This window comes from Myzus persicae, unplaced genomic scaffold, assembly GCF_001856785.1.
Source record: "Myzus persicae strain clone G006 unplaced genomic scaffold, MPER_G0061.0, whole genome shotgun sequence".
In the NCBI taxonomy this organism is placed as follows: domain Eukaryota; kingdom Metazoa; phylum Arthropoda; class Insecta; order Hemiptera; family Aphididae; genus Myzus; species Myzus persicae.
The window spans coordinates 242,202-254,334 of NW_019104233.1; the positions used below are offsets into that span (position 1 = coordinate 242,202).

Consider the following 12,133-nt stretch of genomic DNA (forward strand, 5'->3'; position numbering starts at 1 on the left):
ATTCAACGACAAAAGTAATAAATAACAAATATTACCTATTTAAAGTCGTACACCGTTTATATAATACTATTTATGTTATACTTATGATAACGATATGTCTTTAAAAATATACTTTTCCGAACAAAAATATATTATTCTTAGTTTTATGCGATGTCTTATACCATCTTATACATTGTTGTTAATATTTAAAATCCTCAAATAGTGTTATAAGCAACAACAAGCAATTTATATTTATATTAAACTCGTAACAGATATAAAGTCACAGGTTTAATCACATTATTATGGTTATTGGATTTTACGTAATATTGGTTGTTACCTATATATATTATTATAATATTCTAATATCTCCTGATTAACTTGATCAGCATAGTTTCTTTGAAAATTTATTTTTACCATTTTCGAAAAATAAATCATAGTAAGCTTATTTATGATTGAATATTCAAAATCAATTATTATTCTAATGATATGAAGGTACACCTCATGTTAAGGTTTATACAAAAAAATGCATGAGATATATTTTGTATTTTATAGCTTCGTAGTTGTTTCATGAAATCGTAATTTTATTTTCATTAAAACCACAATATTTATAAGTTCTGTGAGCACTATTGATCTAACTTACGTTAAATTTAGAAGTTTTAGATATAGTCTTTCTGTTTATATGATTATATTGTATGCCAACGTCGCATAGTAACATTTCATTTATTGCAGTATCGCACACCAACAGATCTCTTCTCACAATGTTTGATATACCCATGTTAGCTGGGTTTGGTTAAAATAAACTATATAATTTCTACTGAATAAACCATTTATTTCTATTATAATGGTATTTTTGATTTTTGGCGTATCATCTTACACATCAACTATTTAGTTCTATCGACCAAAACCCTCTCTCACTATATCCAACATCTTAAAAAGTGTTCATTATTATCGACTGTATTTCTATGAGCTTTATGTTTGTGTACTCATTTCATTTCTGCAAGGTCAAAAGTTTCAGCTTTTTAGCTACTCGAACAGTTTTGTAATTTCCTGGCGTTCCCCAATGCCCGAGAACCTGGCAAAATTGAATTTCTTTTTGAACTGTCTTTGTGATGTCAATAATGTGCTTTCCTTTTGGATGTAAACGTAGACTTTTGAAGTTTGTTAGTGCATTGAATATGTCTGAGTATACACACTATTGTACTGCGTCTGCCTATTGTTCTGCAAATCTTTTCTCAAATAAATACTACGTTGCGTCTGTAGGTAAACTGTTTGAATAGAAATCGGTTTTATTTATATTATTTATGCGTAACATGCATGTAATTATAATAATTAACTAAGTATTAGTAAGTATTTTAAAATTTTAAATAGAATAGTTTCAGTCTATGTAACAATTCGTCCGTACACAAGTAAAAATATTAACTTATATTTAGACTTGCATTTATTAAAAATAACTATTAAAATTGAATGTGATATGATATCACATTTGTTTAGCCAAAAGAATAATACAAAAAAGTCATCATTATAATTATGTAATATAAATATAATGGTCAATTAAAAGTAATAAGTAATTTGAAAACCGTTGTGTTGATTGCTTAAGTAAACAATAATCCCTCGTCAGTTATAGAAACATCTGCATTTAAATCAAATGCATCAAATACATTTGAATGGGATTTAATATAATATTAACAGAATCGTATAAATCGAATATTTCAATTACTTGAGAATTGAGATATATACACATAAATATAGTCTAGTATATATTCAAATTATTCAATATACAATCTCAGTGAACCAAATAAAAAATGTTAAAGATGCACAATTCATACTCAAACGTTTATTGATACAAAAAATATATAATAATAATACATTAATAGTTATTCCACGAACGTGCATTCAATATGTACGAATTTTCTATTTTGAATACTTGCAACCTATATATAGCATATGTATACAACTAAACAATATTAGAAAACCACAGAACGAACTTAACTGATTGTTTTCTGATAAAATTGTATCAATCGAGTTGTTGCACACAATTATAATATTTTAATTATAATTTAACTATCTTTATAAATATTATATTAATATAACGTTGATATAAATGAAAATCGGATAATAATGCATAAATTATGTGAAATGGTACACACATTTATTTATCTTAATTCATAGTTTGTAATAATTATTAGGTCTTATTTTTGAAAAATAAAAATACATTTATTCAAAAATGTATGCGTCGATTAACTGTGATTAATCACGTGTTCAATAATTATTAGTCAAAGTAGGTATCATTTGACTCCACTCTATGTATGTATGTACCATGTACGTAAGCATGTATAATGTCTATGTATGCAAATCAATATTATTGTGACTGTCACGTTAATGGCTCTTATCAATATTATTTTTAACTGTGACATTCTACATATGTTATAACATATATTAAAATCAACGTAACTAGAGTATAGGTACACTATATTTTGTTGTAAAAATGCTATTGAACAATTTTTTTTGTATAATTCTTTGAACCACTCACATTACAATGCTCCATATCATGACAAGGGCGAATGCGTTAAGATTTATGTGGTCTATTCATACAGCAGTATGCTGGCCGGTAGGTAGTTACGTTATGTATGTACGATTCTCCATCGATGGATTTTTCCTTGTTATCGATGTAGAGTGGCTTGGTTGATAAAGGCAGTTGTATTGGGAATGTGCGTTTCGCTCTTGATGAACTTACATTCCCTCATTTTGTTGGGTTTTCCCTATCTGGTAGATTGTTTGATAGTTATTGTGGATCCTAAAGAGGACTGTTTTTGTTGGTGGGGGTTATAATTTACCACTGCATACATTGGTGCATACAAAACACAGCACTTAAAACGATTAAAATAAAACCTCATATTTCCTTTGGCCCCTTCCTCCAAATTGAACACCTATTGACACTCAACCCCGATAAATGTCAGACATACCTATTTAACTAATAAATTATCAAATAGGTACATCTCATAACTATGTAAAATATTCAGAACAAGTTTAAGATGGTCGTTAATATTTGTTCAAAAAATCTCAAGTAATCTCTACTAATTTGCGTGGCTAAGCTCTTTTAATTTAAATTTTAATAGCACCACAAATATTTCCTAATTTTTTCAGCCCCTACCCCACATCTCAAACGCTGCACTTATGTTTATACATCACTTTGACTTTAAACTGGTCTATCTTATCCAACCACGTTCGGATTTTTAGATCGAACTACGATGTTTCTAATAATTGAAGTCGGGGTTTAAATAATAATGACAAATGTCTGTGAATTCAAAACAATATTTCACCGATAAAATGTTCTGGTATGTATCGACATTCGGTATATAAATCGTGTTTGTCAACACCGTCGAAGAATCAAAGCCTTTAATTTGAGCATGTTGATAAACACTCGTCTCAAATACACGATTACCCACAGGCCACAGATGACAACTACACTATAATAAACAATATCATATTCAAACTAGAGACGAACCGAACCGTATAGGTACGTCAGAGGCGTATAATAACGCAATGACATCAGAAGATTAAATGCACTTCATTAAAATACGACGTAACGGTATAAATGATATATTATACAACTCGGATAAAGTTATTGCTCTTTCAAATCTACTCTTCGGCTCGTATACACTCAAAGGAATACCCCACGGCGATTATCTATATAAACAAAAAAACGATTCTATAGTTTACTATTGTGCGTTTGTACAAGGAGAAAAATCCCTAGGTATATACGATGAATGCAATAAGTAATAACATTATGTTCTTTTATATGATGTAACCTTCGTGATTCGACCACGCCCACGATTGGCATTAAATCCACATTGGGAAAAAGTAGGATTATCAATTCGTCAGATTACAAATGTTTGATATCCACAAACAGGTGGTAGCTGATAGACCAAATTTATTATCTGTAAGCACGACCAAATAAAACCATAATACGAGTACAACTGAAAAATCTATTCATTTTATATCCATTATTTTATAAACGAAACCAAGGGTTTAAGAAGCTGAACTGCAAGCTTATGTGAGTGAAATGTCTAGGATTTTAAAAAGTGTAAGCTTTTTTGGAAGAAAAAAACATATATTTTTCAGGTATCTAAGGATTTCATTGTAAAATTATGTACTGTAATATATTTATACAGTTGAAGGTGATAGTCAAAAAGTTGAAACCCTTGACACAACTTTTTATTTTTAATATAAATTATATGGTATTTTAATGTCAACACGTATTTTTCATAATTGAATCTCATTAAATATTATTTATTAATTACAGTAAAAAAAGAATAAGGGGTTTTAGATAATCAACCAAATTTTACCATGCCTACTTATAAATTCTCTTCAGTATTTAATAAATTATTAGATAATTTGACAAATTAATAATATTGGAATACATTATGTATATATATTGTATAGATGTAATAACTAATAAATGTATGTTAATTCCGAGTATATATACGACATGCGTAGATAATAGATGCACTTTAAAGATGTATTAATCTATATATATAAGAATCTAACTTGATTTTGGAGACGAAGGAAACCGGTTTTGAACCCTCATTATGATAATAATAATTAACTAATTACCAATTATTTTCATATATTCACCGATAACGATGTCTGTTTCTTTTATTTAAATTTTTTTTTTATTTTATAATCATTGTATTATTTGTGTAACCAAAAAATAGTCTTATGATTTTAAATTAAATTATAAAAAAATAATTTCTTCCGGAGGAAGGTCGGGCAACTAGTATATTATAGTAGATATAAATAATTTTAGCAATATTAATAACTATTTAACCCTATTGTATAAGTTTAAATATTATTTTATTTTCGAATTGGAGAATCATATTTAAAACAAACAAATTATCATCAGCAAATGTAATGCAATTCATTATCTTTATCTATATATATAAGAATCTAACTTGATTTTGGAGACTAAGGAATCCAGTTTGAACCCTCATTATAATAATAATAATAATTAACTAATTACCATTTATTTTCATATATTCACCGATAACGACGTCTGTTTTTTTTTTTTTATAATCGTTGTATTATTTGTATAGCCAAAAAATAGTCTTATTTTTTTAATTAAATTATAAAAAAATAATTTCTTTGGGAGGAAAATCGGGCAGTTAGTATATTATATATTTTTAGCATTAAAAAAGACATTTTTTATTACTATCCATTACACCAAAAACTATTTCTCATTTATTTAAGTTTCATTATTATTCCGGATGAAATTAATTTCGCTCATATTGTGTACAAAGTATAAACACCAAAAAAACATACATATAACGGATAAATAGTGACAAGAATAACAAGCAAAGAAGAACAATGTGCTTTAAGTAAGTTTTATGGAATTAATGAATTATCATCTGTTACTAAAAACGGTTTTTATTCGTTTCTGTTTGAATATTGAAATAGATTATCTTACAGTTAATTGTATGACTTCTACTCTATAATTGTAATAAAACTTAGTACTTACACCATATTACATTTCTATATATTATTAAAATAATAAAAGTTATTACTAAAATTTATCCATACAAAAAATTGTTTTAATTTTTTTTATTCTTGAGTTATAAATAGTTTCTATAGTCATTAATATGGATTTAACGGCGAATTGTTTGATACATTAAAAATTAATATTATTTTTATATCACATGATCAAAATAAAGTTAGAAAATGTGATAAATAATAATATTCATAAACATTGTAGTTTTTATTTTTTTTTTTTATGTAGTTTGTATTTATTACTACTGATGTTTATGCAGTCTATACGTCGTATAGAAATATTAATTTTAATTTTATAAAAACTGTAAATCAATAAACATTTGAAAATGGATTTCAAAATCAAGAAATGTTCTCATAGAAAGCGCTTATGAAATTTTTTGAATAATACCGCATTTCAAATTAATAATAACAATACGAAAATGTCACAATTAATATTAAATTTGAATTAACGTGCGATGCCCGCTTAAATGCACATGATAATTTGACTCCAAGACGAAAATTAATTGCGATACAATATGTGTGTGATTTATATAATATTCAGTTAAACGTTTCAGCTGACCATGGCTGTGAAATAGCCACGATATAATTTTAGGCAGTTTCCCCTCTCATTGTAAAATTACAAATATTGAAATATGTTCGTGCGTTGTACCGCGATGGATGCTATAAAGGCTATAATATTGCTAATTTATAACATATACGTCACTTATATTTCATAATAAAAATTATCATTATATAGTCATTGTTCAGCAACTATAATAGGTATGAGTAACCATACATTAAGAGGCATAGCCTGCAATAGCGTTATTTTCCGGCATTCCCTGTATACATTTTAACACTTGATTAACGAAAATAATTATTACAAAAATGTTTTCATGATTATTATACGAAATACGATTGAAATTATTAAGTCGACTAAGGGGATTTAATGACACATATTTCCTATATAATATATATTAAATTACTATCACTTATACACATAGCACAATATTTACTAATTTAACCTTTTAAAATTACTATTCAAATTTGAGTCTATATTAATTGTGTATCAATTAGAATCGTTTTTTCTTGTGTTTTAAAAAGCTAATATCACATTTCTATGCATTAGACAGTTAGTCTGAATAAAAAATTTTTTTGATGCTCAAACTATAGGTACAATATACATACCTTAGTACAATAGTACCTAAATAATAATATACAAAGAATATGCTTTATATTAACTGTATGCTAGTAAAACTCACCCCAAATTTCTTCGACGATCTCGATCTCTTGCTAATTTGGCCCTACGTCTTAAACAGCATATCACCATTAACGCCAACAACGGAAAACCCAAAATACAGGATACCATTGGTATGATTATCTTCTCCGGCGTCACTATGAAATTATAAAGTACATTTGCATATAAGATTATTCCGTTCTTTGAATTTTTCATTTGAAATCTTACCCGTCGGATAAATAATTATGGTGGTAAACTTTTTGTTTTGTTGATCTATGCCAGTCGGAAATTCAGAACCACTTTGACTTGTAGACATTATGATGACAGGCAGCAGTTATAAGTTCCTGGAAAAAAAATATAATAATTGACAAAGTGTACAATATAGCTTATATAATATCTTAATTTAACAATTTAAGTATATTAGATTTTGGTTTTTTAAAGTTTAGCTGGTATTTCAATAAATCAATCACGTAGTATTTATAGATAAATATACCTTAGACTATAATTATATTATTTATTGTTTACATTATATTTTATCCCACTAAGATAATTTAGTCTGTGTACGCAACTCAATTTTATTGATATCGATAGTTAATACAACGATACAGGAAACATACACAGTAACGTCTTTAACGCCATACAGACTACGGTATAGAATAAAACACATGTGATAACAAAATGGGATGTTTTATTTTTATTGTAGAAGTAAACAAAATCATACCTACAAAAAATAGAAAATAAAAGTGATGGTAAAATAATAATAATTTATGGCACAATAATACATTATAAATTTCAACGTATATACGTTTTAGACATCGAGTTTTTTAAGCCATAATTTATATTTATACGATGTAAATAACGTTTTACACCACGGCGAAATTTTTACTCCTGTTAGGTATATACCAAAACGTATAATACGGAAAACCCATCACGTTTGTATTGCGGCTAAAGTCGATCCTTTATTATACCGCTAGCGAAAATTGTTAAACAGGTGAAACAACCACTAAAGCCGAAACTAATGAAAATATATTATTATATTTTGAAATATTTTGTGCACACACCGTTGGCAACTAAATGCGTTTATAACGTGTCACTGCTCTTTCAGTCGGTACGCTCTTTAGTCTTTTTATGTCAAACCTCAACAATAACCGCGCGTGTCTCCGTGCGTATTATGTGTAGTCATAAATAACAATAGTATAATATATACAATTATATACGACTATTATCACCTATACCTCGTGGTCGTTTGATTGAACTATTTTAATTAAACATCATATCATTATATTAATCATCGACACAAAATATGATTTTGTAATCAATGTGCATATTAACATTATTGAATATGCCTACACAAATATAATACGACTCAAAAAACCTTCGTAGTCTACTTGTATGACAGTGGAATTTTTTTTTTAGGTGGGAGGAGGGATGGTTAAAATGACCTACACCTCGGAAGTCAGGTTTTGATTTTATTGGCCTATTATAATAGTTATTGTGTTTAAACTTTAAAGTAAGAATATTTTTAAATTTTCATTGATAAACAATGAATATTACTGTTAAAAAAAAGTCAAGTGGTCGATTTACGAGTGGTATCGTCGAAGGAGGGCTCAGCTCATTATTAATTGTACTGTATAATGCGAATTGTAACCTCCTCCCCACCTTGGTCGAGTTTCAGATAGGTAGATAAGCTATTATTATTTGTTGTTAAAAGTATACTGTCAAAATAAACTATAAAACAGGCGCGTACACATCATAAATGATATATTATATTACATTATATATTATACTATAATGTATTATAAGGCCAGGACTGATAATTTCGTTTACAAATCAAATTAATATAATACGGTTTTGTTTTATAGTGGGGAAATCACTCTGTTTTGATGGTTTTAACTTTTAAGCGTATATCTACAAAAACCAATATTACTTAAAATATAATCTATATAATTCAATATTTACCAAAACATGTACACAACGCAACGACAGTAAACAAAGCGCGAAACTACCTACAACGTTTATATAATAATAGAAATGAAAAGTTTTTTGGGTCAAAACTATTTATTAAATTTTATCGGAAACACATGTATCATTTGTACTTCATAGAATACATGTGTACCGTTTTCATATACTTTCACTGATTACAAAATTTGAAAAAAATTACTTTATTATGATATATTTATAACAAAAATCGCATATTATGTTTTTGGTTATGAAATAAATAAATTGCCTGAGTAATGAATACTACATTTTTTTTTAAAATCAAATTTAATAGTTAAAACTCTAAAATGTACCTACGCATCACAAAAATAATTGTAAAATACATGAGTAAAAATAGGTACAGTATAATAATATTATATTATACGTATTAATATATTATATTGTGGAAAATAATAAATGCAATTTTCCGTCACATTTATTATTCCCGCATTTCGTGTTTACGGTTCGAAGGATTTATGGCACGATCGTATAAAAGTACAAAGTGCAGTATAAAATATAATTACAATATTAAAAAGCTCAAGTGCCGCAATAGTACAACTGTATACAGGCAAGTATACACAATTCAAATCGAATATTATTATACTACTGTCGGTTGGGATGATTGGTACTGGGTATAATAATTGTATAATAAACTTGTTAGCGTATCGACTGTCGATGGATAAAACAACGAAAGGTAAAATGTTTTTAAATTGGGTCGTACGTACGTACCTGCATTCGTTTGCTTCAAACGGTTTTGTTTATCTATATTATATCGAACGAACAGAATTATCCATGTTTTAAACGGCAAAATTAAAAATATTCTATCATAATATTATATTATAAATATAGATAGGTACCTACGGCCGTTGTCGATAATATTATCATCTTCACAACATAATATATTATTATAATGTACTTTGTTAGTATAACAACATAATATAACACTCATCCCGCAGAACAACCGCTCTTATCGGCTTTGTCGGTTGAACTGCCAAAAAACAAAAAATAAATGATTCTTTAAGTATAGCGGTTGCTATTTTTACTTGCACTAGACAACATAGACCCTGTGTAGAGCGATATTAAACGTTGGTAGGTATAAAGGTACCTAATATCGGTCACTGCCGAAAACGTTTCACATCAAATGCGGTCTAAGTCAGTCGACTGTATGTATTTTGCAAGCATCCTCACCAATAATTTTTATCTTTAATAGTGTATTTATTCAAGCACTGATTTTTTGAATTCTTAAGTACTTTTACACTTTAAATACTATTATCTTCAAATACTCAGATTGTGTATGCCATTTATAGAATGTCCAGGGTTCAGTGGCAACACAAATTCATTTTTTTTTCAAATGAAAACGCTTATTAATGTAAATTGGTCAACTATAAAATGTTAATATCAACTACAATAAATTTAAATTACCGTAGCTCTCATGTTTTCAACTGAAATTTAATTCGTTTTTCTTAAATTGCATTTTAAAAAATCATTTTTTGTTACTCATTATTACAGGATGTCTTTATTTGTTTTTTATATTATATTTGATTACGATTATAAGCAGAAAGCCAATAGGCGTGACAATGTAATTGATTTGGAAGTGTATAACTCTACTCGAGAACTTAAAAAAGCTTTATCAATAATGTATGTTTTAAATTTTTCAGATGAATCGGTCACATCGAATTTGTATAATATAATGCGATAAAAAAATACAATTTATTATTCTGTCGGGTAGGTAGGTATAATGAACCAAATGTGGCAATTCATAATAATTTGATTTAAACAAAATATCTAGAAAATACCATTTTAAATACTCAATACATTTCTGTATAAAATATTATTTAAAACTACCCATATCTACTATATATCTCTGTTTAAACATACAACTAAAAAAAAAAAACCGCAACAGTACAACATTACTCAAGCATATATTTATTGATAATAGATTATTTTTCTAAAATAATTCTATAGAACTATACATTTTAAATAAACAAAAAACGTATCTACAGATAACTCAAAAGTTATGCTAAATTTAAACTTAGAAGCATACTATTCATTGTGATTACCTTAAGGTTTAGGTAATACCTCAGTGAAGAGAAATACTAGATTTTTTTTTCATACTTCTATTAGTATGAATTTGCATACAATATTTAATTCTAACAATATTATTGTAATATCAATAGCTTAAAAAACTAAAAGTAAACATATACATTATACATATGGAGGACATTTTAAATTAATTTAATAATTACTCCTTTATATTATTGTAGCTAATGAACTGTATTGTATGTTTTTATATTACATTTATACATTTCTTAAAAAACTCTTAGGAAAAATAAAATTGTGAATCAAGCTTAATTTGCAATATGTTGTGTGTTTAATAGTTAAAGCAATAAATTAAAAGAAACGCAGGCATGAGGCTCATGTGCGTTCAAGAAAAAAAAAATATAGTGTTATTGCTTGTGATCCTAATGGGGCAGTTAACGTCTGAAAAAGCAACGCTGAACTATATTTTGGGTTTAAACTAAAATAAATCATTTCAAATCATTAGAAAACCATTTGTTGTCTAAGTAAAAACTATTGTTCCAGTAAGATATACTTAAACCTTACAATCATGGAAAATCATAAACATATGTAATCAAAGAACTAAAATGTATTAATTACATTTGTTCAGGTTAAATATAAAAATTTGAAGACATTTCACTTAGAAATGCATCATTATTTATCATTAATGTTAAAACTACTGGCATTTAAATATGTTGATAAAGAATTATACTCGGAATTATATAAATATGGATATCATAATATGTTTAATATTTAATTCCTTTTCACTAACCAAACTCAATCACAATGAACAAGAAAATAGAATGTTATCGAAAAACTCAAAGTTAACATTAAAATAATAAGATAAGAAAAAAATTAACGACGGAGAATGTTTATAATTCATCACACGTGTATTATAATTGAAATAAAATTCTCTATGCAATTATGGACTAAGCAATTATATTACATACGATATTTTTATTGAAGCGCTCTTAAAAGAGTGAAATAAGCAATGATTATTGGTAATCCAATGATTAAGACAAGGAATAAAATAGTTTGTAGTTAGAATGAACATTAATTACGAATGATAGAAAACTCTAAAAAAAAAGCATTTGATACAAAATGTACAATGACTTGGCACAAATACATTTGATGGAAAACTGTGAAGAATAAAATATAATATGCAGTAATTACCATAAAAATCCGATCAATCAAAACTATATTTTAAGTGTCAATTATTACTGTGTTGTGTATAGTTAAAGTTTTAAATTTAAACATTTTAAATTTTCCCCTGAAACAGTGCATAGGTATACAATTTTGTTGTATAATAATGAGATTTAAATAGTTCTAACTTTAAGGTTTACGATAATCACTTTCTTTTTT

At 27.0% G+C, this 12,133-nt stretch overlaps 1 protein-coding gene across 3 annotated transcripts in view; it reads right to left on the bottom strand.

Annotated features, from left to right (window-relative positions):
* Positions 1–12,133, bottom strand: part of LOC111040289 — a 93,666-nt gene that overhangs the window by 20,835 nt on the left and 60,698 nt on the right. For 2 of the 3 annotated variants that reach the window (XM_022324140.1, XM_022324142.1), the window contains 2 exons: positions 6,965–7,080; positions 6,762–6,894 (listed from right to left, as the gene is read on the bottom strand). In XM_022324140.1, coding sequence (XP_022179832.1) covers positions 6,762–6,894; positions 6,965–7,052 — 221 coding nt within the window. In that variant the 5' untranslated portion in view covers positions 7,053–7,080. Of the gene's footprint in view, positions 1–6,761; positions 6,895–6,964; positions 7,081–9,442; positions 9,715–12,133 lie in introns of those variants that run through there. The other variant, XM_022324141.1, reaches the window with a different exon arrangement.